The following is a 24,366-nucleotide window of genomic DNA, read 5'->3' as shown; positions in this document are numbered from 1 at the left end:
GCAAGAAGGCAAGAAGGCATCATATGGTTTCATTTGAATGATTATATTTTCTTGCTTGTAAAGAGAAGAAGAAAGAACAACAGAGGAACGAAGTGATGACCAAATGCAATAATGTAAGTAGTAATATAGTATAAGTGTATAACATTTCTATCATTATTAACTGCACCCTTACACTCACTTGCACCAACTACAAAAACGGTACACTTCTTCTGCGGGAGGTTGAGTTTCATTTCTTTTTAACAAAACTCGTGAAACATTATTCCGCTTTATACATAATACAAATTACAAGGAAATTTAGTTATCGTGTTTTTCTCGTCTTCTCCTGTTGATATTTATAACAGTTGGAGGCTTTGAGAATGGAAACCAATACAATGATTATACGTCTTTGGTCAAGTAAAATAACCATTACTCTAACATGCGTACATTAATGAATTTAATATTACATGTAATCATCAATCAATATAACAAAAACTGATAAAGATTTCGTCAGTGTTTACTCACAGGTATTCACCTTAGGGTGGAATATAGGCCTAACTCAGATGTGATAAGTCAACTTCATCTGGAATCCTGAACGTGCTAGCAGCACCAAATTTCCTCCACTCTTCACCTATTGTGGCTGGAGAATCGTCTTTGTTATCGTCTCCAGTCACACTATTATGTACTGAAGATGGATCATGCATACTTCTCGCACGACAACCATGAGTGGCAAGCATATTCACCTGACCATGGTGAGAGATTTCTACCACAACAGCATTATCATCAACTGGTAGAGGTTGTTTCCAAGGTTCACCATCAATCCTCATAAAGGTATGTTCAGCAGCACCTTTGTGGAACTCAAAACGGATTCTCTTTGCCTGAAAGTGTAAATTTTAGTCAAGAATAGTATAGAAGAGTAAGTTACCACATAATACTTAAATTTACAAAAGACAAGCACATAACCCTCAAGTTTGCAAACGATATGGAAAATTCATCTTGGACATGTCAGTTACCTGTGCAAGACGAGTCCCATGACCATCTGGTGCTAGGAGAACAAGCCCATGCCAAGCATTTCTAAAACCAACAACTTCGATAAGGCCATCATCAACATACGGAGGAGTCAAATCTCTCTGCACACCAGATTCCAACACAACGTTTTACTAAGAGAACTACTCAAAAAGATTGCGGGGGAAGATTTATGAACACCTTATTTCTTTTTTCTTCTGGCACATGGAGGGGAGGGGAAGAGGAGGACCATGATAATAAATCAAGAAAATATTCCAAGCAACATGTATGGACTAACATCTCGTAATTTATTCTTGTTTGGTGTGCCCCAAGGATTTAGTCCACCTGAGAAACTTGGCAAATTGAGGCATACAATTGACCTGATACTGTATGTAATTAGTAAAAACAACAAAAAAGTTAGGAGTTTAATAGTTATCTATGCAACACAAATAATGATTATTCAAACAAACTTTTTTTTAATTTGGAAGATTAGGGTGCTTATGGTTTTATCAACCATGAAAGACAACAGAGACAATCTCTTAAAATCATTAGGTTATGACCAAAATCAAACACCTCAACATTTAATTTTATTTTTATATTTGTAAAATGGGGGGCATTTGATGATTTTCCGATCAATCATGTAACACTATAGCATCTCTTGTCTTGAGGAAGGTTGCTTGTATTTTAGCCTTAGAACCTTCCATAAATGAAAGCCTTGGAGAGCAACTGGTTTGAAAACATATAAATATACTGGTGGCTCTTATAGGGATACAACAAGTAGAATGCAACTAAAAGTTCAAACAAAATGTTATTGTATACATACCTAAAAGAAACACCACCACCAATATACCTCACTTGGACATTCTATGAGATCAAGTTTGAACCAGCGAAACTATCAAGTCTGATTAATAATATAGAGGGAATTATACCACCACTTAATACCAATTTCTCACTAACATCCCTAAAGTCTAACATTTAACGGTTTGTTCTCTTCACCTCTGGTTTGATTTTTCTAGTTTCTCTCTGGTCTGATCTGATTATTACTGGTATTGTCTGTTCTGAATTTTTCTTAACTTGTCTTATGAAGAATAAGTAATAAGCAATAGAATAAAATGACGAGAACATAGCCTTAAGTCCCAGCATATAGGAGTGGCCTTTACCTTCCTAATATGTGCAATCTCAAGATGTTTTTGTAATATATTTATATTTTCTCTTAAATGCAACACTAATATTATTCATTAGCAGACGTACGACTCACAACAGAGTCTTCGACCAAGTCAAATAAGCATGTCTTTTTTACTGTTAATTATCTTTTAAATCAAATATATATTCAAATTTTGAGACAAAACTTGATGGCCACGTTAAGGTTGAAATTATGGTTCTTTAATAGTTTCCCATCACTCCACATACTTCAGGCAGAGAAATACTCATTTAATTTCCGGGGAGGTAAAATACCAGAGACACAATGTAGAGCTGAGGTACGCTACAATGATTATCTTCACTTTGTTATGATAAAGTTCCTTTTTACCTAGAAGGAATAGTGAGTTCTTCCCATTGACCACCAGGTTTCTTCATGATCTTCACCTTCGTTAGCTGTGCAATGTTCCTAACGGAAAGGAAATAAAACCTCTGCTTACTAAAACCAATAGTAACAAACAAGTGTACTAAGTTTAAAGTAGATACTAATGACAATTAAAATTTAGAACATATGGAATTTTGGCATTGCAAGAACAGCCAGAGCATACTCACTTATCAGCAGGATGAAAAAGGGAAGCCATAAACCAGCCTTGTGTACACCCAAGTTTAGCATATGTACTCTGCAATGGAATGTAGAATAAATATTACTACACCTTATGCCAAACAAAAGGGGAAAAAATATAATTAGATTTCGGCTATAAAAAAAAAAGGGTGAGCACTAGGGTTACTCAAGGAGATAAAACTAAAAGATAGGGGCAAATTTGTTTGATATGGCAGAAGCATCTTAAAAGAGAAGAAAAGGTTCATCCTATTATGGCTGAGGTACATGCAAGTGAGTTGTTCATTAGACTAATAAGAGTTTCAAGATTTATGGAATGATCAACATGCTCAAGATAAGATCAGAAAAGGAATACAAACTTGAGAATCATAATTTAAGAAGCATTGAGTTGTGAAATTCACCAAAATGCAACAAACTTGGATAGCATGGGAAAGCAATATAGACAAGGCTTAAGTAGTAATCACTTGTAAGGTACTATTTCAATTTGGGTTCAATATTTCAATATCATGCTTATTATTGCATTATAAAAGCAATATGTTTGATAATCATAAGAGAGGATGTCAAGCCCTAGAGGAAAAATATTTTTTTAGCTCTTCCTCTAATGCCAATTAACATCTATGGTTAACCAGGCCGCCCACCCATCTTCAACATACCCACGAAATTAAAGATGGGACACATCCCTCTCTAAGGAAAGTTGATTAAGGAGACTGAAATACAATAATTAATTATCAAGTACGAACTGGAATACTACATTATGAAAAGATAACAATAGAAAACTACCAACCTGATTGACCAACTGGTTTTTAAACTTTTCAGGATTCAACTTCCTCTCAGAATGAAATGCGTAAGACACTTGGGCATCCATTCCTACAATAATAAAGAAATTAAAAAAATTAAAATAAAGTTGACGATTAATATATGGTTGTCAAGTTGACGATTATGTACGTTAAAAGAAGACAAAGTTCACTTTGAAAATATCAAACACACTAATAGAACAGGGGTTTGGGAGAAAAGCAAAGCAAGTAATAAATTAAAACATTTAGTAAAACAATGAAGAAAAACCTATGATATTCTTTTAATTGATTTAATTAACAAAAAGAAAATGTAAAAAGTAGAAGACCAACATACAAGAATCAGAATAATATTGCAAACGGCTATTAAGGTTTTTTTTTCTAATGTTAAGAAATATGGGGAAGAGGCCAGAGGAAGTAAAGAATGCAACAATAATTTAGTTATCAAATCTTCTAATGTACAGAAGATACATCAATGAAGCAAGACATCGTCAGATTTCAATATTTCCATAGTACAACACCATTGGGAAAAGAATGCCTACCATTTATTTTATACTAAATATGTTTCATAGTGCTCTTAACACTTGACGTTTTTAGTTTGTTTTGAAATGTTCTTAACATTGTATTTTATACTACTTTGACATAGAAATATTATCTTACCCCTTTTACCCCACAACATTTACAATTTATCAACTCACTTTCTCTTACTTTATCCATTTTTTTCTTACATTCACCCACCATTAACAATCTCTCTCAACTTTATCCATATTTTATTACACTTACCCACCTTTTTACCCACTCTATCTCCTTTGTTTTAATATTTGTTGTAATAATACGGAGTAAGTGTTAAGAACATTATAAAATAGAGGTAATAATTATTACTTGCATCATTGTTCATCGACTTCTTTGGACAGGAAAGACCTTAATTAAGTTGCACATTGGAAAAGAAAGAGAATTCACATATTGATTAATTTAGAACCCCGGATTCAATTGAGAGAGAGGGAGAGAGATAAACAAAAATCACCATCATACCCATGCTGAAGTAGTTCCAGAATCCACCACGAAATGTAAGGTGGCCTTCCTAGAAAGCATCAAATCGAAGATCTCATGAGAATTTAACTTATTGATGCTAAATAATTAAGTTTCAAAAGAATCGTAGTTGTGCATGAGAAATTTAAGGCAAAAGAATCACATATTAGCTACCAAAAGAATCACAAGTTTTGTATTGTAAATAATATGTAGTAGTAAAATTAAGATGGCTAACGAGACATAATGGTACCATGTTAGAAGAATCTGTCGAGGAAATACGATGAAATGCATGTAGTGAATGAGGCAACTCAAGAGGCGCAATCGGATCACAATTTCCTTCAGCTGGGATCTTCATCCTCATAAGGATATGCCAGCTGAAAGTAACAAAAAGTAGAAAATAATATAATATGTTAATGATGTTGATCATTAATGAAAAGGTTAATTATGTACGCCGAGTTAGTCTCCAAGAGTCTCATTTCTAGTAAAGAGTGTTTATGGAGACAATAAAAGAGGACGTGACAACATCGACTTCCAAATATTTAAAGTTACTTATTCATGTTTAGAGGAGCTAATTGAGAATGGACATATATTGGACAGTTAGGAAAATCCAGATTGGAGATATTATGGAAAGTACTCCCTCCGTCCCGGAATACTCGAAACCGTTTGACCGGCACAGAGTTTAATTCATTATAATTGACTTCTTATTTAATAGAAAGGTAGTTAGTAGTGGGTATTTTTTTAATATAGATAATGGGATGTGGTGGGGGGTCAAGAATTTTTTAATGTTTATTTGGGATAGTAGGGTTGTTGGTGGGCCCTTAGGTAAGGTGAGAAAACAATAAAATATTATGTAAAGTTTCTATTTTTAGAAGCGTTTTAAGTAATCCGGGACGGCCCAATAAGGAAAGCGTTTCAAGTATTCCATGACGGAGGGAGTATAAAATAGACCAAAAATGCGTAAGTGGAGGGGTTAATAGGAACTTGAAACCATTGGATCTGGAAGTTTATTTTGCATTGTTTAGGGCTTTGTGGGGAGAAGGACTCATAATTCATATATGTGACTGGCTAATAGGGATAAGATCTTGATCCATGTAGCTACCCTATCTTTTTGGGAATAGTGTTCCTTTATTGTCAAGGTTAGGTATTATGAGAATCTGTAACGTATCTTTTATTATACGTTCTCCCGGTATTCTATAGGCCTTGTGAAAACATGTAACAAGTCACTGGATATTTGTAAATAGAACTACAACACAAGAGCATACTTGCGGTATGTTAATCAACATCCTCAGGGAGTTTAGCAGTTATAAAGAAAGTAAAATTTTCAACCAAAACCTTCCAATCAAGGATAAAATATAATAGCCTTCCAATCAAGTAAAAACTTTTGCAAGGGTAAAGGTTGTATAATTTTTTTTCTTGCCTGGCTTGGGTACCTTTTGCAAGTAGAAATCAAGTTATAAACTGACACCCATAACCCCAGCAATACCCAAACCAAGAAAATGTATCCCCCGAAAACCATAATGCTAGCAGTAATCAAAACAAGGTATGCGGCCCAAGGAAAAAAGAAAATTCCCAGCACATTGTGCCGACTTTGAAGAGGTCATGCACATGATCTTCTCTAGCAACTAACACGAGCCTTTTACAAGGTATTAAAGTAGTGCCGTTATATAAAAGTTCCATATTACCGACATCCTAGTTAAGAGAATATTTTTGGGCCTTTACAACTACTCCCTCCGTCCCTTAATACTCGCACCGGTCAAACCGGTGCGGAGTTTAAGATATTTGAATTGACTTATTAATTTAATGGGTGTTTGTTGATAGTCTGGTATTTTTTTTAATATAGTTAGTGGGAAATGTGTAAGGGACTAAGGGGTGGGGAGTGGTGAGTGAGAGACGTTGATTATTAAATGATTTTTTTTGTAGAGAATAGGGGTGTAGGTGGGGTAGTAGGTAAGTGTGAGAAATAATATAATATTAGTAAAGATTTCCATTTATAGAAGCGTGCAAGTATTAAGGGACGGTCCGAAAAGGAAAGCGGTGCAAGTATTAAGGGACGGAGGGAGTAGTAAATAGACTGGTCAAAAGCCTGATTATATTATTAACTCTACTCGGACATAATTGGTTCTCTTCATTGCTTCAATTATAAGGAAGAAATAAACACACATAAGGGTATTTCTATACATAAAATTAACAACAAGAATATAGAGTAAAAGAGAAACATTACTTGTCGATTTTCATTTCTTTTGCCTTCATGACTTGATACAAGAATGCCTTGACAGATTCTTTATCTGTCCCTGGGTTTTTCTTTCCCTGCAAGTGATTACTGTATACGTTTTACCATCAAGGAGCCTAGGACCATCATTGGATAAAAACATAAAAGAGCAAGGAAAAGATCATGCAGGATGAAACAAGGAAGGCATATGGGATAGAATACATAATACAATTGGTATAATTGGGCTCTACACTAAAGAAAATGTTCTTTACCCAACCAAATGCAAAAGGGAGGTTGTTTCCTGTTCCAAGGGGCATTGTAGCAATAGGAGGAGCATGCGACAACTTCAAGTCACAAACAACTCCAAGAAGCCATCCAGCTGTACCATCACCACCGGCAACCTAATCACCAAGCAAACATTAATTAATGAACTGTAATGTTGGACAATAAGCATCCTAGATAGGGATGGGCATGGGTCAAGGATCCGGTCCAGACTCGGTTGGACCCGGTCCATATTTAAGGGTCTGAGTCTAATTATTTGAGAACCAATGGATCTGAGGCGGATATAGATCCATGCGTTTAAAAACGGGTCTGGGTCTGGGTCCAATATTCTCAGACCCAGACCAGGTCCAGATCCGGCCCATGGACCCGGTCAATTATTAGAAATTAGAAATAGTCTAATTAGATACATGCATGCATTAGTATTTTGGCACTAATTTGCGAATTGTGATATTTTATGTATCGAATGTAAATATGATGATAAATCGGTTAAATTAATGGCGCGGGAAAATTTTATAAGACAAAAATGTTAAAAATAAACAAATAACACTAGATCCATTTTTGACCCGAGACCCATTAGACCCATTGGATCTGAGTATGGGTCTGAATTTTTCAGACCCAATGGATCTGGGGCGGGTCTGGATCCGCCTAAAAAATATGAGTCTGGGTCTCACCAGACCCGGTCCAGATCCGGCCCATGCCCATCCCTAATCCTAGATGTGAAGCAACGTCACATCATACATGAACCAACTGCCATAAAAAGTTCTTACGACTAGTCTTAGTTTCTCCTGGATCTTTATAGCCAAGTCATCTTCCTTTTGTTTTAGCTTTTCCAGATTGAGATAAAGCGTACGTAGAAACTCATCTGGTGCTTGCTCCAATAAATCAACTACCTACATTAAGACAACCTAATCAGTAAGGCAAGTGAATTCAAAGGTGCCCAGTCCATAATTTGAATACGTAGTCCAGCTAAATTGATCACCTGATTTTGATTAAGAAGAGAACGATATGTTTCGAGGAGACTCCCACCAAGTTGACCTCCACTTTTTGAGTTAACAAAGACAATTACAGGACTATCAGGAATTTCATATGAACAGTCCTCAGGCTCGAAATCATGATTTAGTATATAATCAGGAATCCAGAACTCCTTTAATAGTCTATTTGTCTCAAATATTGGATCCCCCATGCTACTATTCAGATTCAACTATAGAAATTCACGGAAAAAGCTTATCAGCATAATCCTCAATGTACATTACAAGATCACTTAAGCAAACACTAATCAAATAAATTGATTTCTCATAATCACATACGCTAAAATATGCATTGCAATTCACAAGTAAAGTTAACACAATTTAACAAAAATTGCAAGGAGGATGTCAAAAAGCTAATTGTTAAAGTCTCCTGTAATAAACACTACAAGAATTTTTGTCTTTAACGACAACCTAATTACGACGGGTTAAAAATCCCGTCGCAAAAATCCTCCTCGTTCTCCTCCGACCCCTCCTCCAGGTCCGGTCTTAGCTCTTCAGATGAGAGAGTTGTCATGATTATGGTCACACACCAGCAAAACACTCGCAAAATCGAGTGAAAAACCCTCGAGATTAAGGGATGAAACTAGCAAGTAACCCTCCCAAGAGAAAAACCCTAGATCCTTTTCATCGTTGCAATTAGGGCATTCGCATTGATGTAATTAAAGATAAATGAGAATAACAAATTGGAAATAAGTAGCTTAGTGTGGCCGACCTATATATTTTTGTTTGAGTATAATATTTTGAATAAGATAATTTTAAAATAGCTTGTTATTAGAGATACAACAATGGTAAGTTAATTGTTTAAATAGTTTGTCATATCACGTACCTAAGATTTAAAACAAATTTATTTTCCAGCTAGTTTGTGTCCTAATAAAAAGTTAATTTACTAACTAGCTTATTATTTAATATGGTCCACTTTTCAATTGACCATTTAATCTTAATTGTATTATGATTATAATTTGCATCCCAAATGGTCCATTCTTTTTGAAGCAAATTAGCTTGACCAACTAACTTATTAAAATCACTCCGATAATTAAGCTAGTAATTTGAAAAAATTCTTATTACAATAAAGTCTCTGACTACAACCATTGAAATTGATCTAAGAAATCCGTTAAAGAAATAAGTAAGATTATAGAATTACTAACTTGAGCGAAAGTTGTAGTCATACGACTCATACGGTGTCCGATGTGTGAACATGGCTGAAAATAGTCCCAAAATGAGTACTACAAGGAAAGTGCAATGATTCACGAAAGTGATCCAAAAATTAGAAAACAATAAATATCACCCAAAATCTCATCTTTTATTACACAAATTCTTATTTATAAGGGGTGTATAATATTTTATTGTACACCGGAGTAAAAATTAACTCCAAATGCTTAAAAGTTAAGCTTATATAGGTAAAAATTATCTAATTTTTAGTGACAATTTTTTGACTCCCTATGCTTAAAAGTTATAATAGTTTGACTCCCACAGACCTGAGTATAAGCTTAGTTCAACTAAAAACATTTCGTAAATACTCAGGTCTGTGGGAGTGCTTATATACTTTTTCCGATTCATTCTTATTTACTTAAAACATTAGGATTTACTTCAATATTTTATTAGGGTCAATGGTGTTACTTTTAAGTATTAGGCACAATTACTACTTACTCCCTCCGTATTTATTTAAGAGATACACTTGGTCGAACACGGGTATTAAGAAAAAGAATTGAATGAAATCTAATATACATATATAAAGGAGGCATATTTGCTGAAAGATTAGAGCGCCACCTAGGATTACTAATGGTTTCGGCCAATGAAAAATAAGATTTCTAATTTCTTTTTGAATTAAAAAAAATCAATTGCCACGTAGATAATTAATTAGGTGCCACGTAGATATTTTAATTAATTAATTACTAATATATACAACTCCATCTAAAATCAAACTCTAATAATTAAAAAATAAAGTTAAAATAAAATTCTAATGGTTTCGGCCAATGAAAAATAAGATTTCTAATTTATTTTTGAATTAAAAAAATCGACTGCCACGTAGATAAATAATTAGCTGCCACGTAGATATTTTAGTTAATTGATTACTAATATATACAACTTCATCTAAAATCAAACTCTAATAATTAAAAAATAAAGTTAAAATAAAATTCATCCAAAATCAAACACTAATCTAAAATAAAATAAATAAATTCAATTTAAAATCAAACATTAATCCAATATTAGAGCGCCACGTAGGAATTCTAATGGTATCGGCCAATGAAAAATAACATTTTAAAATAAATTTTGAATTAAAAAATTCGAGTGCCACGTAGATAAATAGTCAAGTGCAACGTAGGTATTTTTATTAATTAATTATTAATATTACACATATATAATTTCATCCAAAAACAAACACTCTCATAATTAAAAAAAAAATCTAAAATGAAATTCTATGCAAAATAAAAAAACTAATATAATCTAATATATAAAACGGTTTTTTCATGAAATGCCCATGAGGTTTCACGAAATTCACCAAATATCCCTGCGTGTTTCAAAATACATAATATACCCCTATTTAAACTTAAAGTGCACCAAATACCCTTGGATTTAACGGCCGTTAGTGATCCGTTAGTATTAATTTACGTTTATACCCTTATTACCAATATTCGACATTTTAACTTAAAAAAAAATATCTTTCCTTCTCTCTCCTCTCATCTCCTCTGTTGTTTCTTACCCATCTTCAATCTCACCCCCAATTAATCAATAACCATTGATTCACCTCAAATTACCCAGAAATACAAGCCTCTTCTTCCGGTGATTGGGTAGTGCAGGTGGTAGGAAGTCCGGAGAATCTACTATTGCCGCCGACGAAGGTTGAAGGCTGGCGGCGAGAGGAGATCGAGGAAGGAAGGAGAAGACGGCGCGGCGGCATCGAAGGAAGGAGAAGACGGCGCGGCGGCAACGAAGGAAGGAGAAGACGGCACGGCGGCAACGAAGGAAGGAGAAGACGGCGCGACGACAACGAAGGAAGGAGAAGACGGCAGTGCCTGCTCAATTCTCTCTCCTCGAACCAACTCCTTCTCCCTACCAAACTCCAAACAGCTAAAACTTCTTCAATTATTCACCCTAGCAACAACAATTCGACTCCATCATCGACTTAATTATCGCCGCCGACGTTTACAATATTTTCAATCTGGGTTTTGCGCGCTTCTGAATTTTAAGGATTCCTTTCTGGGTTTTGTTCTTCTGTTAAATTCCAAATCTGGGTTTATCTTAATTTATGTAAATAATTTTTATTTCACTTGAATCAATACAAGCAAAAAAGTGCAAAAAATGGGAGATGACTATATGAATTTTGTGCCACCACCAGCAATGAATGAAGTGACTCCGGTGATGTCGAGGTTGAGATCATTAAGGAGATTGTTGAGTATGGGCACGGAGGGTGGCACCTGCTCAACAAGTCTACTGCTTCTGTTTGTTTTAGAATCCTAATTATCTCAGTAATGCCCAGCACGTAGAACATTGCCATTGTAATAAAACTACTAACACAACCCTGAAGCAAAATACTGGGTTAAATTATTGCTCTGATGTTAATCCTTATCAAATTATTGCTCTGAATTCACAATCTAGTTCCCTCGCTTAGTTATTTATGTATTTCTAAGGTAGCTAGAGCAAGGATTACCACAGGTCATAACCTTGCAACTGCTGCAAGGAAGTACGAGTTGGGGCTTCTCTTTGTCTTTATACTTGTTTAACAACTGCCAATATATACTTCAAATATATATATAAAAAGCTACTCTACAAATTAATCAGTTTTTTATGGAATATAATCCCTGTTTATTGCTGGAAATTTGTTATTAATTGCTCTACTTCATATTGCTAGGAAAAAGTAGAAATGCAAACTAGCCGTTAGAATCAAATTCTGCAGTTTAAAAGCAGTTTGGGTATTTGGTGCAAACAAGTTTACAAATAGGTGTATATTGTGCAAAAAGTTTATAAATAGGTGCATTTGTTGAATTATAAACAGGACTTAACGGAGGACTAACGGAAAGTCAAAATAGGGGTATTTGGTGAACAGTACGAAAAAAATAGGGGTATATTATGTATTTTGAAACACGCAGGGGTATTTGGTGAATTTCGTGAAACCTCAGGGGCATTTCATGAAAAAACCGTATATAAAATTGGTATATATACATAGAAGTTTTATTTAAACATAACAATTTAATAGAACTGTGCATCGCACGGGCAAAAATATAGTAAAGTAATAAAACAAGTGGGGTTGAGTAGATATTTTAATAACAAAAACAAGTGGGGACCATGTCATTTTAGGGAGTGGGGGTGGGGGTGGAGTGTAGATATATTATTTAATTAGATGGTGGGGTTGATAAGTTGCTAAAAATGGTAAGTGTATCTCTTAAATAAATACGGCCAAAAAAGACAAGTATATCTCTTAAATAAATACAGAGGGAGTATGTCGTAAAAGATAAAGAAAAAGAGGAAAACAAATAAACAAAAGGGTATGAGCCACAATCCAAACAGGAAAAGATAAATGAAAAAAATCGGAAAAAGTTGTTGCTACTTTAGATTCAAAAACACGACCCACGCAGAGTATCACTCTACTTTAAATTTCTTAACCATTGATCCACATCTTAGGTAGCTAATGCTTTGCGTTTTTTTTTATATAATACTACTTCCGTTTCTTTTGTTCTTTACGCTTTTTTTGGATCTCTCAAAATGTTCTTTAAATTTCATTTTATATTATCACAAAAATAATTTAATATTCTATCAAAATTTGTGTCAAATTATTACTTTAATCAATTAAATTCATTGAGTCATTTTATCTCTCACACTTTTCTATTGGGACATTAAATTTTTCTCATTTCCCAATATCATAATTTTAATAAGAATGAAAACATTATAAATAAACGTAATTTTCTTGTTTAAATAAAAAAAAAGAGGAATTACAATGCACATTAATAGTCGTTAATAAACGTGTAAAAGGCCAAACGTAAAGAACAAAAATAAACGGAGGGAGTGACACATTTTGAACTAGGCGGTGGTATTGTTATTAGTGAGAACATGCACGCCACTCCATCAAGTTAATGGCGTGACTTGCCACGTATGAGACTTGAGGTAGAGTTTAACTTTTAGTATCTGTTTACAATGTACATGTATTAGGCAATTTGACTTGTTGGTGTGGATTATTCTTGCGTGGACCTACTCACAATAATATTAGTGTGGAGCCAAAATCAATAATTTTCTCTAGCACCATTTTTACACTCATAATGAACTTTATTGTTCATTTAGTAACTATAATAAATTAAAAACTAAAATTCTTAGACATTAGTAACCTTTTATGAAGCATATTAACTCTATGTTTTTAAAAGCGAATTGTGACTTAAAATTACATTATTCAAGGACAACATGTATCAACGACGCTAATTTGATATTTTATTCATAATAATCCTAATAAAATGCCAAAATAAATTAGGAACACGTTGTTGACTTTATTTTAAAGAATGGTCCAAAATAAATTTAGTGTGGATCAAGTCCATTTTAGATTTGGTGTTTTGAGATCCCTTTTTAATATACAGAGGACATAATAGGCTAAAAAGTAATGTCCAAAACCACAAAAATATGCTCAACAAGAGTCAAGGAAGATACTAAGGTAAAGCCCCTTCTGTTTGATTCAATTTGAAGTAAAGCACGAAGACAAAACATATATAGTCTGTAGTACGTATATAACGCAAGAAGAATATGAGAAAAAGGAGAAGGATAAAAATGGTAAACTCACTTTGTGTTTTCTGAAAATTTGCTTAATGTGTTCTCTTTTCCCGGACATTTGATGAATTTGAACAGTTTTATCGTCGCGTATTTATGTTCCAACACTTGGGGCATCGATAATCCTCCTGCTTCCTTCGTCTTTTATAGCCTGATCAATCATATAGAACAAATAAAGGTAAAAAAACTGGCATTAAATAACAATCATATCAACAATCTGATTAAATATCACTGGTTAAAATTGGCAAGGATAACGAAAAAGTTGTTCGATCACCATCTTTGTCTGAAAATAAGCATGAACTCTTATACCTGGTTCTACAACATCGTCCTATTTTGTTTGTTCTTTTTGATGAAACTGTGAGAGATTGTAAAGTTTATATAGACTCTATTCCAAAATAAGTTATGATAAGTTTGGAATATATTCATATTTTAAATTAGCTCAATAATTGACATATGTACGGAGTACTAATTAAAGTCAGGCGTTGACCCCTCACCCTGTGGAATCTCTCTTGTATCTATACATGGCTCCAGGAAATGTTGCTAAAATGTGGTCTCGCGCTTTAAATAATACTCCCTCCGTCTCGGGATACACGCATCGGTTCGAGTCGACACGCTTGTCAATGTACAATTTTGACCACCAATATCTTTAATTACATATTATAAAAATTTATGAAATATTATTATTTTGAAAATATATGTTAAGACGAAGCCAACAATATATTATATGCTAACTTTTGTTTTCATATACTAGAAATAAAATAGAGTCAAAATAAATTATATTAATACTGCAAAAAGTCAAATTGGTGCGTGTATTCCGGGGCGGATGGAGTAATAGGTACTCCTTAGGGGGCGTTTGGTTGGAGGTATTCAGGAAAGGGAAAGGGAATGGACTGATATCATTCCCTTTGTTGTCGTTTGTTTGGCATGTTTCACCATTCCCTTTACCCAATTTCATTTTTAGGTTACCCCCAAAACCTTCTACCCTGATTCCCCACCCCCCCCCCCTAGACTTTTCCATTCCCATTCCCTAACACCTCTAAAAAATGTTGACCACCATTCAACTACCTTGACCAACCTGAACCACCACCTAGCCTCCACCACCCCCACACGGACCTCACCTCACTCAGCCACCAGATCAACCACCGATATCACCCTCACCGGCGTAACTTCACTACGACACCCTCACCGACATCTCTCTATCACCGACAGAGGGAGAAGGAGAGGGAAGGGCAGCGAAGAGGAGAGAAGGAGACGGAGGGGGCGGGGGAGGGGCGGCGGCGACAGAGAGAGAAGGAGAGGGAAGGCCGACGAAGAGGAGAGAAGGGGCGGGGGAGGGGCGGCAGCGACAGAGGGAGAAGGAGAGGGAAGGGTAGCGAAGAGGAGAGAAGAAGGCGGGGGAGGGGCGGCGGCGACAGAGGAAGAAGGAGAGGGAAGGTCGGCGAAGAGGAGAGAAGGAGGCGGAAGGGGCGGGGGAGGGGCGGCGGCGACAGAGGGAAAAGGAGAGGGAAGGCCGGCGAAGAGGAGAGAAGGAGGCGGAAGGGGCGGGAGAGGGTCGGCGGCGACAGAGGGAAAAGGAGAGGGAAGGCCAGCGAAGAGGAGAGTAGGAGGCGGAAGGGGCGGAGGAGGGTCGGCGACGACAGAGGGAGAAGGAGGGGGGGCGGTGAAGAGGGCGGCGACGGAGGGGAGGGGAGGGGAGGTGACGGTGGTCGGTGGTCGGTGGTTGACAGAAAAATGGTGAGAAGGAAGATGAATGAAAATAAATAAAAGCCTCCCCAAACAACTTTTTATATCAAAGGGAATGATTTCCATTCCCCTTCTATCCCATTCTTGATTCCATTCCGTTTACCCCTTGCGAACCAAACGGCCCCTTAGTATTTAAGGGTCATTTTTACGGAATTGGGATAAAAGGATTTGTTAGAATAAGAAATGAGGAAAGGCAATCAAAAACTGCCACGTAACCCGTAAACCGACCTCTACATTCTCCGACCTCTACATTCTCCGACTATACACTGGACCAGTGGACCTGTAAGTTACAACGGTCGTTAGTTGCTTACATTCCATGGAAAAGAAAATAGGGCTTTTGGGATGTAAATCCATGCCACATAGCAGCTTATGATTGGTTTATTCATTTCTCTGTATTTTTAATTTGTTTGTATAACATAATTAACAATGGTCACATCATCAAGTTGAAGATCTGAGCGTGCGTGTATACCAATCACACGACAATAGCGTAAAAAAACTAACAGCTAAAGTTAATGTCGTTTACGTATAAATTCGCGCAGAATTTCAACCCTTATCATCAATGTTTGCGCAGCACGAACCATAAAATTCAATTCATTTAGAGAGCTAGTATGATCAAACGCAATGGTTAATACTAAAATTTATTAATGATGAATTCCTTAAGTGATCCAAATTCTAAAAGATTGAATAAGAACTAACTTTATGAACTACAACTTACAACGACTTTTCTACCCGCTCCTCCGATCTCTTATCTCCAATTCCCAATCCTCACCAGTCTCACCAAACCCACCTTCAACCAATAGAATCTGATAAACGATGGAGATACCAATACATTTATCAATCAAAACAATTCCAAACGCAAACATCTGTGTAACTTTTCCGTTGACCAGTAAATTAAAACGACCTAGGTTAAACCTCTAACATAGATAAAACCTAATTCATCCTTCCAGATGATAGAAGAGAATCCTATACGGTTCAAAGTAAACAAATACCAGAACGACCATATAAATGAAAGTGGTAATTGTTAGTATTATAAAACTCAGTGAACTGGAGTATTACCATTGATCAAATATGTATGGTGGGTTACAAACCTTAGTCCTAATTATATTAGGAAAGCTAATGCGACTATAAAGCTATTGTACATAAAATATCGTAAGAGGTTCTATCTCTATCACACCCTATCAATCAAAGCGCAGAACGACCACACAAATGAAAGTGGTAATTGTTAGATATTGTCAAACTCCGAGAATTGAAGTGTTACCATTGATCAAATATATATGGTGGATTACAACGTTAGTCCTAATTATATTAGAAAACATAATGCCACTAAAATTATATTATCTCTATTATATAAGGGAAGAGTTGAGGTTAAAATAGTAATCACATTTTTCGTGTCCCCTATGAAATAGTCCATTATACCCTTCATAATTATTATTTTTTTAAAAAAACAGAAATGATCCAACGATCATCACGGAGTTACTGCAATCTCTCACTTAGTTCATTATAAATCAGTGATGAACTGAGACCTTTCCAATGTTCAATTCTTATATCTTTGCACGCATCGGTTTGTGATGTATGAATGTTATTAGGTGATTTGAATATATTTATTTCTCTCTCTTTTTCCAAAATAAATCAGTGATGAACTGAGACCTTTTCGATGTTCATATATCTTTGTAAGACTAGTAAATAAAATATCCTAAGATATTCTATCTCTATCACACCTCCGCAATCATAGTGGGAGGAGGTCGTACGATAAGACTATTCCTAAAATCAAAAACCGCGAAATGCCTATCATGAAAATGTCTGCAAACTGGTACCGGGAAGGAACATGGAGCACCCGTATTTGACCCAACGCCACCTTTTCCCAAACAAAATACATATTCATCTCGACGTGCTTAGTCCATTGGTGTTATACTGGGTTGCAAGCAAGATAGACTGTATTGACATAATGGTGGCCTTTCGAAGAGGACAATGTAGCTCAAGTAAGAGACTACGTAACCAACATGCCTTAACAACAACATTTGATACGCCTCTATATATCTCTTATGATTCTACATTAGATCTGGACAACGTATGTTGATGCTTGAAGGGCCAAGAAATTAAATTGTCGCCTAGAAAACAAGAATAACCTGAAGTCGGCGGGCATGTGTCTAGACATCCGCCCCAATCTACATCAGTATAAGAAATCAATTGTAAATCAATTGTAGCATATAAATGTAACTCACTAATCAATAGCACCCTATTCATACTGCAAAATACGCTTTAATGCATCAAAGTAGGTCTCCCGGAGATCATACGTTAAAAGACACACTAGCTGTACCGCATAAGCTGTATCAGTATGAGTGAATGTGAGGTACTGGAGAACACCTTCCAAGTTTTGGTACTTAATTAGTATGATCTTGAACCTTTGGACCCAAATCTGCACTCAGTTTAGACTTAGCGTCCACAGGAGTAGCTACAAGCTTACAATTCCCCATACATGTACGGGTCTCTCGAAATATCTAAAGTGATCAAAATAATAGCAAAATAGAGAAGGAGATAGGTCATGTGACGTCTTTCTTCAAGGTGAACAAAGAAGTATCGTTCATTGCAATTATAAAACTCATTTGCAATAATAAAAATATAGCAAAAGTTTGGTACCATGAAAGAGGTGCTTGTTTGAGGCCATATAATTACGAAGTAGGCAAACATGATTAGGAGCCATAAGATCAAAAAAGCGGGGGGGTTGATGCATATAAACCGTCTCTTTTAAGTCACCATGAAGGAAATCATTTTTAACATCTAGTTGATGGATAGAACACTTCTAGTCATAGCCAGACCCAAAACAATGTGAATAGTAGTCAACTTAACAACTAGGCTAAAGGTCTCATCGCAATCAACTCCGACTTTCTGCGACCTGCCATCACAAACAAGATGACTTTTGCGCTTATGAGGTCACCCTTGTCATTTCTTTATGAGAAAAATCCACATGCAATTAACAATATTCACCCCCATAGGCTTAAACACCAAATCGCATGTCCCTATTTTAATTAAAGCACGATATTCATCTTGTATCGCCGCATTCCAAGGCACTTGTATCCCCCCCATGGTTTGAAGGGTAACCCAAAAAGACACATGGGGTGGACCGTGGTGCTAATATACGGGGAGCGGTTGCCGGTATGCTGGAAAATCATAAACATTCAAAAATCCGAATATGGAAATATGATAGAATTTTTCTAAACAACACTTGCGAGGGAGTGCAATTGTTTAGTTACTTGGTAGGGAAGATGTTTAACAAATATGTAGTCGTTTCTAAAGAATCGACCCAATATTGTGGTGGAAATGATGCACGGAAAAGCAGAGTATGAGACATACTAATGGTTGTCCTAACCACGTATTCGGCTTTTCCATTATGAGAGGAAGTATGAGGACAAGAAAATCAGAAAATTAACCCGTTCTTGACACAAAATAAATTGAAAGGATAATAGTCAAATTCCCACACATGGTAACCCGATCAATAAGAATCCGTGTTGGAAAAATTATTCAAATGAAGATGTTAAAATTGATTTTCCAAATGAACCACCCTAGTATCGCCTTGAGTTTACTCCACATCTGTTGAGTGGCGGCTCCCCTACAAAAAATTGTTTTAAGGAGATCTATAGAGCATGTCCCATAAATCCAATTTTTCACTATAGAATCAAGTCTCTTCCACATAGCGTTGGAGATGTCCATAGGACGGGGAGTTTTTGGATCGAGAATACTAAAGACATCAACATGACATTCGAACAATTTAACTCAATTCGTGTATTAAATATTTTTCCGATAAAGAATTAAAGGGATGATATTCTTAATATTATTGACAGATAGAGCAGGATAATATTCACTCGAGGGTGGATTTGGGATGCCGTCGGGTTTGATTTGCTCATCGTTGCTTATGATATTACTAGGATGATACTACTATTCCTAAGATAATAAGAAAAAAATAATCAAGAATCTCTACTTGATTAGGCTAGAGAATTCTAATATGGTTTACGCAAAGGGAAGAAAAAAGCGGAAAACGTAATGAATCACAATATAGTTTATGCACTCGGGTGCACAATGTTCACTGTGCACCCTGTTTTTAAATGAACATATTATCCATACCCAAAGAACATATTATTCATACCCAAAGAACATATTATTCATATCCAAAGAATATATAGCTAATGAACATATAGTTCAAATCTATAGAACATATAGTTTAAATATTTCACTAGTACATGTACATTGAAATCATTCTCCATGTTCATTAGATTTTCAATAAATGTTCAACAGGGTGCACGATGAGCACTGTGCACCCGGGTGTATAATCCAAATTACGGTAATGAATAGACGTACCACTAGCTATACCAATTGCCTGTTGGTTAACTGGTGATTGAGGCTGAACTTGGTAGGAAAAATTGCGTGTTCGATCCCCCACAATAATAATAGGAGGGAACTAGAACCATCCACCCAGAACTCGGCCCTAATCCGGATAACCCTATAGGTGAACCGGGTGGTAAAAAAAAAGGTGTACCATTGTTCCTATATCAAAATAAAATAAAATGAAGAATAATAATTTTGTGTAAACTAGATTAAAACCTATTGGCTCGTTCGGTATCATTTTTTGTTTTCAGTTTTTTGTTTTTTACAAAACTAAACACCAAAATATGAAAATCACAAAAACTAGTTTCTAGTTTTGTGTTGTCAGTTTACAAAATTAACATGATTACTATAAGTACGATTTTTTTTTTGTCATGATTCAATCTAAATCATATGACTTACAAGACAAAAAACTGGAAACTGACAGTGATACCGAACGATTATGTGATATCAGATTAGACATTGTGAAACTCCGTGAATTGGAGTGTGGGTTACAATATTAGTCCTAATTATATTAGGAATTGAAACCTAACGCAATTAGAAGTATATACATAAAATATCATAAGAGATTCTATCTCTATATGTAATTGGGTTTTTTTGGCCAAGCTTATGGAAAACTACTTCTATTTCTCATAAGTAGTTCTATAGAAGTTGTTTCTTGAGAAACACTTGAGAAATAGTAGTGTGTCTCTTGTGTGACCAGCCACACCATCAACTTGATGGTGTGATGTGCACGAGCAATTCCCTCGCGTACAACTACTATGTAGAAAGTTATTGACTGGTTTTACTTGACTTAATATGCTGGTGTTACTTATACATTGTATTCGCTGTTACTTTTCTTGTTTTACTGCAGTTTTTTGAATTTTATTTTAGAGCTTCCTTGAATAGACTGGTGTTAGCTTTCTTGTTTTATTGAAGTTTCTTCAATTTCATGTTAGAGATAAGTTCCTTGTATAGACTCGTGTTACTTTATTTTCTATGCTGGTTACTTTTAGGACAAATTGTTTTTTACCACCTACAAAAATCAAAAAATTGTTTTTACCACCTAAAAAATTAAAACTTGTATTTTACCACCTAAAAAGAATTAAAACTTGTTTTTTACCACCTAAAAGGTAAAAATTAGATAAATCTTTTATGTATGGCTATCTAATTCAACTTTCCTCCAATTTTTTACACTCCCTATATGATTTTCCTTAACTCTTTCACTCTTCTTGCTTTACTTTCATTAATTTTTGTCGATTTTGTGAATTAATGGTGGTAAAAAATTATGCAAATTCATGAAACATAAGTAAGTTGGGGAAGTGAAGAGAGTTAAATACATGAAATCGTGGAAGAATAGAACATATAAGAAGTATTACCGTTATTGTCGCCCCTACATAACATTTTAATACATTTTTCCATTTTTAGGTGGTAAAAAACAAGTTTTAAATTTTTTTAGGTGGTAAAATACAAGTTTTAGTTTTTTAGGTGGTAAAAACATTTTTTCGATATTTTTAGGTGGTAAAAAATAATTTATCCCTACTTTTAAGTTTTGTTAACCAACACGCTGGGATTATATATAATTTATCCTTACTTTTAAGTTTTGTTAACCAACACGCTGGGATTATATATAAGTGTGAACATGCCACACCATCAAGTTAATGGTGTGAGTCAATCGCTAACTGCTGTACCCGGGTACAGCCAGCTCTGGATGTACCCCTCAAAACGACGCGCTTATATTGTTTGTTCATTCTTGTCGACTGTTTATTCTTTTTTATTGTATTGTTTGTTCATTCTTATTGTACTGTTTGTTCTTTCTTGTTGTATTGTTTGTTCTTTCTTGTTGTACTGTTTGTTCATTCTTGTTGTACTGTTTGTTCTTTCATGTTGTTTTTTAAATTCATCATCAAATTTTCATAATTGTTGTATTTTTTGTTTTTTCTTCTGGAATTTTTTGTTCTTTTTTATATTTTTTGTTCTTTCTTGTTTATTTGTTTGTTTATAATAATCATATGGTTAATGTTCATAATTAAACTCTTCATTAATCTTTTATTCTTTCTTTTTGTATTGTTTGTTCTTTCTTGTTGTACTGTTTGTTCTTTCTTGTTGTTTTATAAATTCATTCATCAAACTTATTGTTGTATTGTTTGTTCTTTCATGTTGTCTTTAAAATTCATCATAAAATTGTTCATAATTGGTGTATTGTTTGTTCTTTTTTCTGGAATTTTATGTTCTTTTTTATATTGTTTGTTCTTTTTTGTTGAATTATTTGTTCTTTCTTGTTTATTTGTTTGTTCATAATAATTATCTGATTTATTGTTTGTTCTTTCATGTTGGCTTTAAAATTCATAATGAAATTGTTCACTTCATTGGTCTTTTATGTTTTTACAAGCGCCTATATTGTTTATTTCCAAATAAATAAATAAATGTTCATTTCCAAAATAGTAAATGTTCATTCCAAATAAATGAATAAATGTTCATTTTTGTTGTTTATTTACAAATAAATAAATAAAGGTTCATTTCCAAAATAGTAAATGTTCATTCCAAATAAATAAATAAATGTTCATTTCCGAAAAAGTAAATTTTCATTTTTGTACCAGTATTTGTTCTTTCTTGTTGTATTGTTTGTTCTTTCATGTTGGCTTTAAAATTCATCATAAAATTGTTCATAATTGTTGTATTGGTTGTTCTTTTTTCTGGAATTTTATGTTATTTTTTATATTGTTTGTTCTTTTTTGTTGAAATATTTGTTCTTTCTTGTTTATTTGTTTGTTCACAATACATATATGGTTAATGTTCATAATGAAATTGTTCACTTCATTGGTCTTTTATGTTTTTACAAGCGCCTATATTGTTTATTTCCAAATAAATAAATAAATGTTCATTTCCAAAATAGTAAATGTTCATTCCAAATAAATAAATAAATGTTCATTTCCGAAATAGTAAATGTTCATTTTTGTAGTTTATTTCCAAATAAATAAGTAAATGTTCATTTCCAAAATAGTAAATGTTCATTTCCAAAATAGTAAATGTTCATTTTTGTACCAGTATATTAATGTTCATTTTAAACAACACAAAACGACATCGTTTTGAATGGGGGGGGTACAGCCAGCTTTGGCTGTACCCGGGTATAGCCAAAAATTTATATAAGACAATAGAGTTGTTTGGCCCAGAATTTTAGAAGCCTATCAAGAAACAAAAGTAATTTTACCCTATTTGGCCCATTATAAACTTGAATACTTCTATATAGGTAAACATCATAATATACCCACTAATTTGCGCATGCATCATCAATCAACTTAACAAATCACAACCAAACATCTCCAAGAAACCCCAAATTAAATTAAGTTCCACCACCACCCATGCATCATCAACTTCACAACCTACGAATCCAATTTCGATAATAATCAAATTGAATTCAAACTAACATTAACACAATTGTCCATTTTCCCCCAAAAGTTTCTCAATTTATCTAACTATCCAAGTAGTGATCGATGTCACTCAATACTCAATATCCCCAAAGTTAGCTCCATACGGTGTTTTTCTCTCCCCTCTACCTCTTTCATCCTCCCACTTTGAATTTATTTCTTCTTTGTACATATCGTCATCACCGTCCCTCAAAACTCTACCTTTTGCCACAATTCTGAATTTATCTAGAAAATTAAAGTGTAATTTAAGAGAAAATACTTATGGAAATAACTAATGGAAATTAATTAGTCAAATTTAATACAGGGGCTAAGAAATTGGCCAAACACTACATTAATACCATAAAGAAACAAGATTACATAGAAATTAAAAAGAAAAACAGAAAGGTACCTGATTTGAAGTATTACGCACGTATTCGTTCTTCTAATTTTGATGGTATCACGATTCACGCACAAACTTAATGTATTTATTTTGTATAGTAGTCAACAATTTGAAGGTCTAGCAACCTAGTTATTATAACCAAATTTGAAAGTTAGGTAGATGAAAACTACCAAGTAGAAGTATATTGCACGAGGAAGGGGCGGCTTTTGCCTTTTGGTTTATGGTCTCTTTTTTTTTTGGTTATGGTTTTTTGAGTCTTTAATTAAGTTTCGTATTACGTTTGAAATCTTAACGGTCAAGTATATACAAATTTAAATTGTTAGGTATGTACGAAACTTCCTCTCCTTGTCCTTTCTTTTTTGTCTCTTTATTCCTTCCTTGGCACGCTTCTTATCAATATTAGTCTTGTATGCACACGATGCGTGCAAAGATATATATATATAAAAAAAATTCTTATCAATACTAGTCTTAAATGCACACGATGCGTGCAAAGATATATATAAATAAAATAAAATTATGTTGTGTAGAAAAAATTATTCGCAAAATTTCTCTACATAAAAATTAGACATTAAAATAATTGGGGACATATTTTTATTACGGGGTTGTTTGTTTCCCCGATTTTCGTTTAAAAAGTTT

General features: G+C 34.5%; 2 protein-coding genes across 9 annotated transcripts; both read right to left on the bottom strand.

Moving 5' to 3' along the window:
- Positions 1-246: 246 nt before the first annotated feature.
- On the bottom strand, positions 247-24,003 carry LOC110790976 (diacylglycerol kinase 5). Of its 8 annotated transcripts, none has more exons than XM_056839892.1 (15): positions 23,740-24,003; positions 13,838-13,975; positions 9,222-9,299; positions 8,028-8,249; positions 7,816-7,938; positions 7,039-7,167; positions 6,779-6,864; positions 4,808-4,931; positions 4,561-4,609; positions 3,522-3,604; positions 2,731-2,798; positions 2,510-2,587; positions 1,280-1,367; positions 990-1,106; positions 247-854 (listed from the first exon to the last, which is right to left on the bottom strand). In XM_056839892.1, the coding sequence occupies exons 2-15, from the start codon at positions 13,883-13,885 to the stop codon at positions 531-533; spliced, it is 1,617 nt and encodes a 538-aa protein (XP_056695870.1). In that variant the 5' UTR covers positions 13,886-13,975; positions 23,740-24,003; the 3' UTR covers positions 247-530. The 8 variants fall into 8 exon arrangements, with proteins under 8 accessions (XP_056695870.1, XP_056695873.1, XP_056695871.1 ...); XM_056839895.1 differs by having other exon boundaries at positions 9,222-9,275; XM_056839893.1 differs by lacking the exon at positions 23,740-24,003 and adding an exon at positions 14,134-14,240.
- On the bottom strand, positions 15,007-15,633 carry LOC130469562 (uncharacterized). The gene has a single exon (XM_056838917.1). The coding sequence runs from the start codon at positions 15,631-15,633 to the stop codon at positions 15,007-15,009; it is 627 nt and encodes a 208-aa protein (XP_056694895.1).
- Positions 24,004-24,366: the final 363 nt, after the last annotated feature.

The sequence above is a fragment of the Spinacia oleracea genome, chromosome 3 (genome assembly GCF_020520425.1).
Source record: "Spinacia oleracea cultivar Varoflay chromosome 3, BTI_SOV_V1, whole genome shotgun sequence".
Taxonomy (NCBI): Eukaryota; Viridiplantae; Streptophyta; class Magnoliopsida; order Caryophyllales; family Amaranthaceae; genus Spinacia; species Spinacia oleracea.
This window is presented reverse-complemented; position numbering and strand designations above follow the sequence as displayed.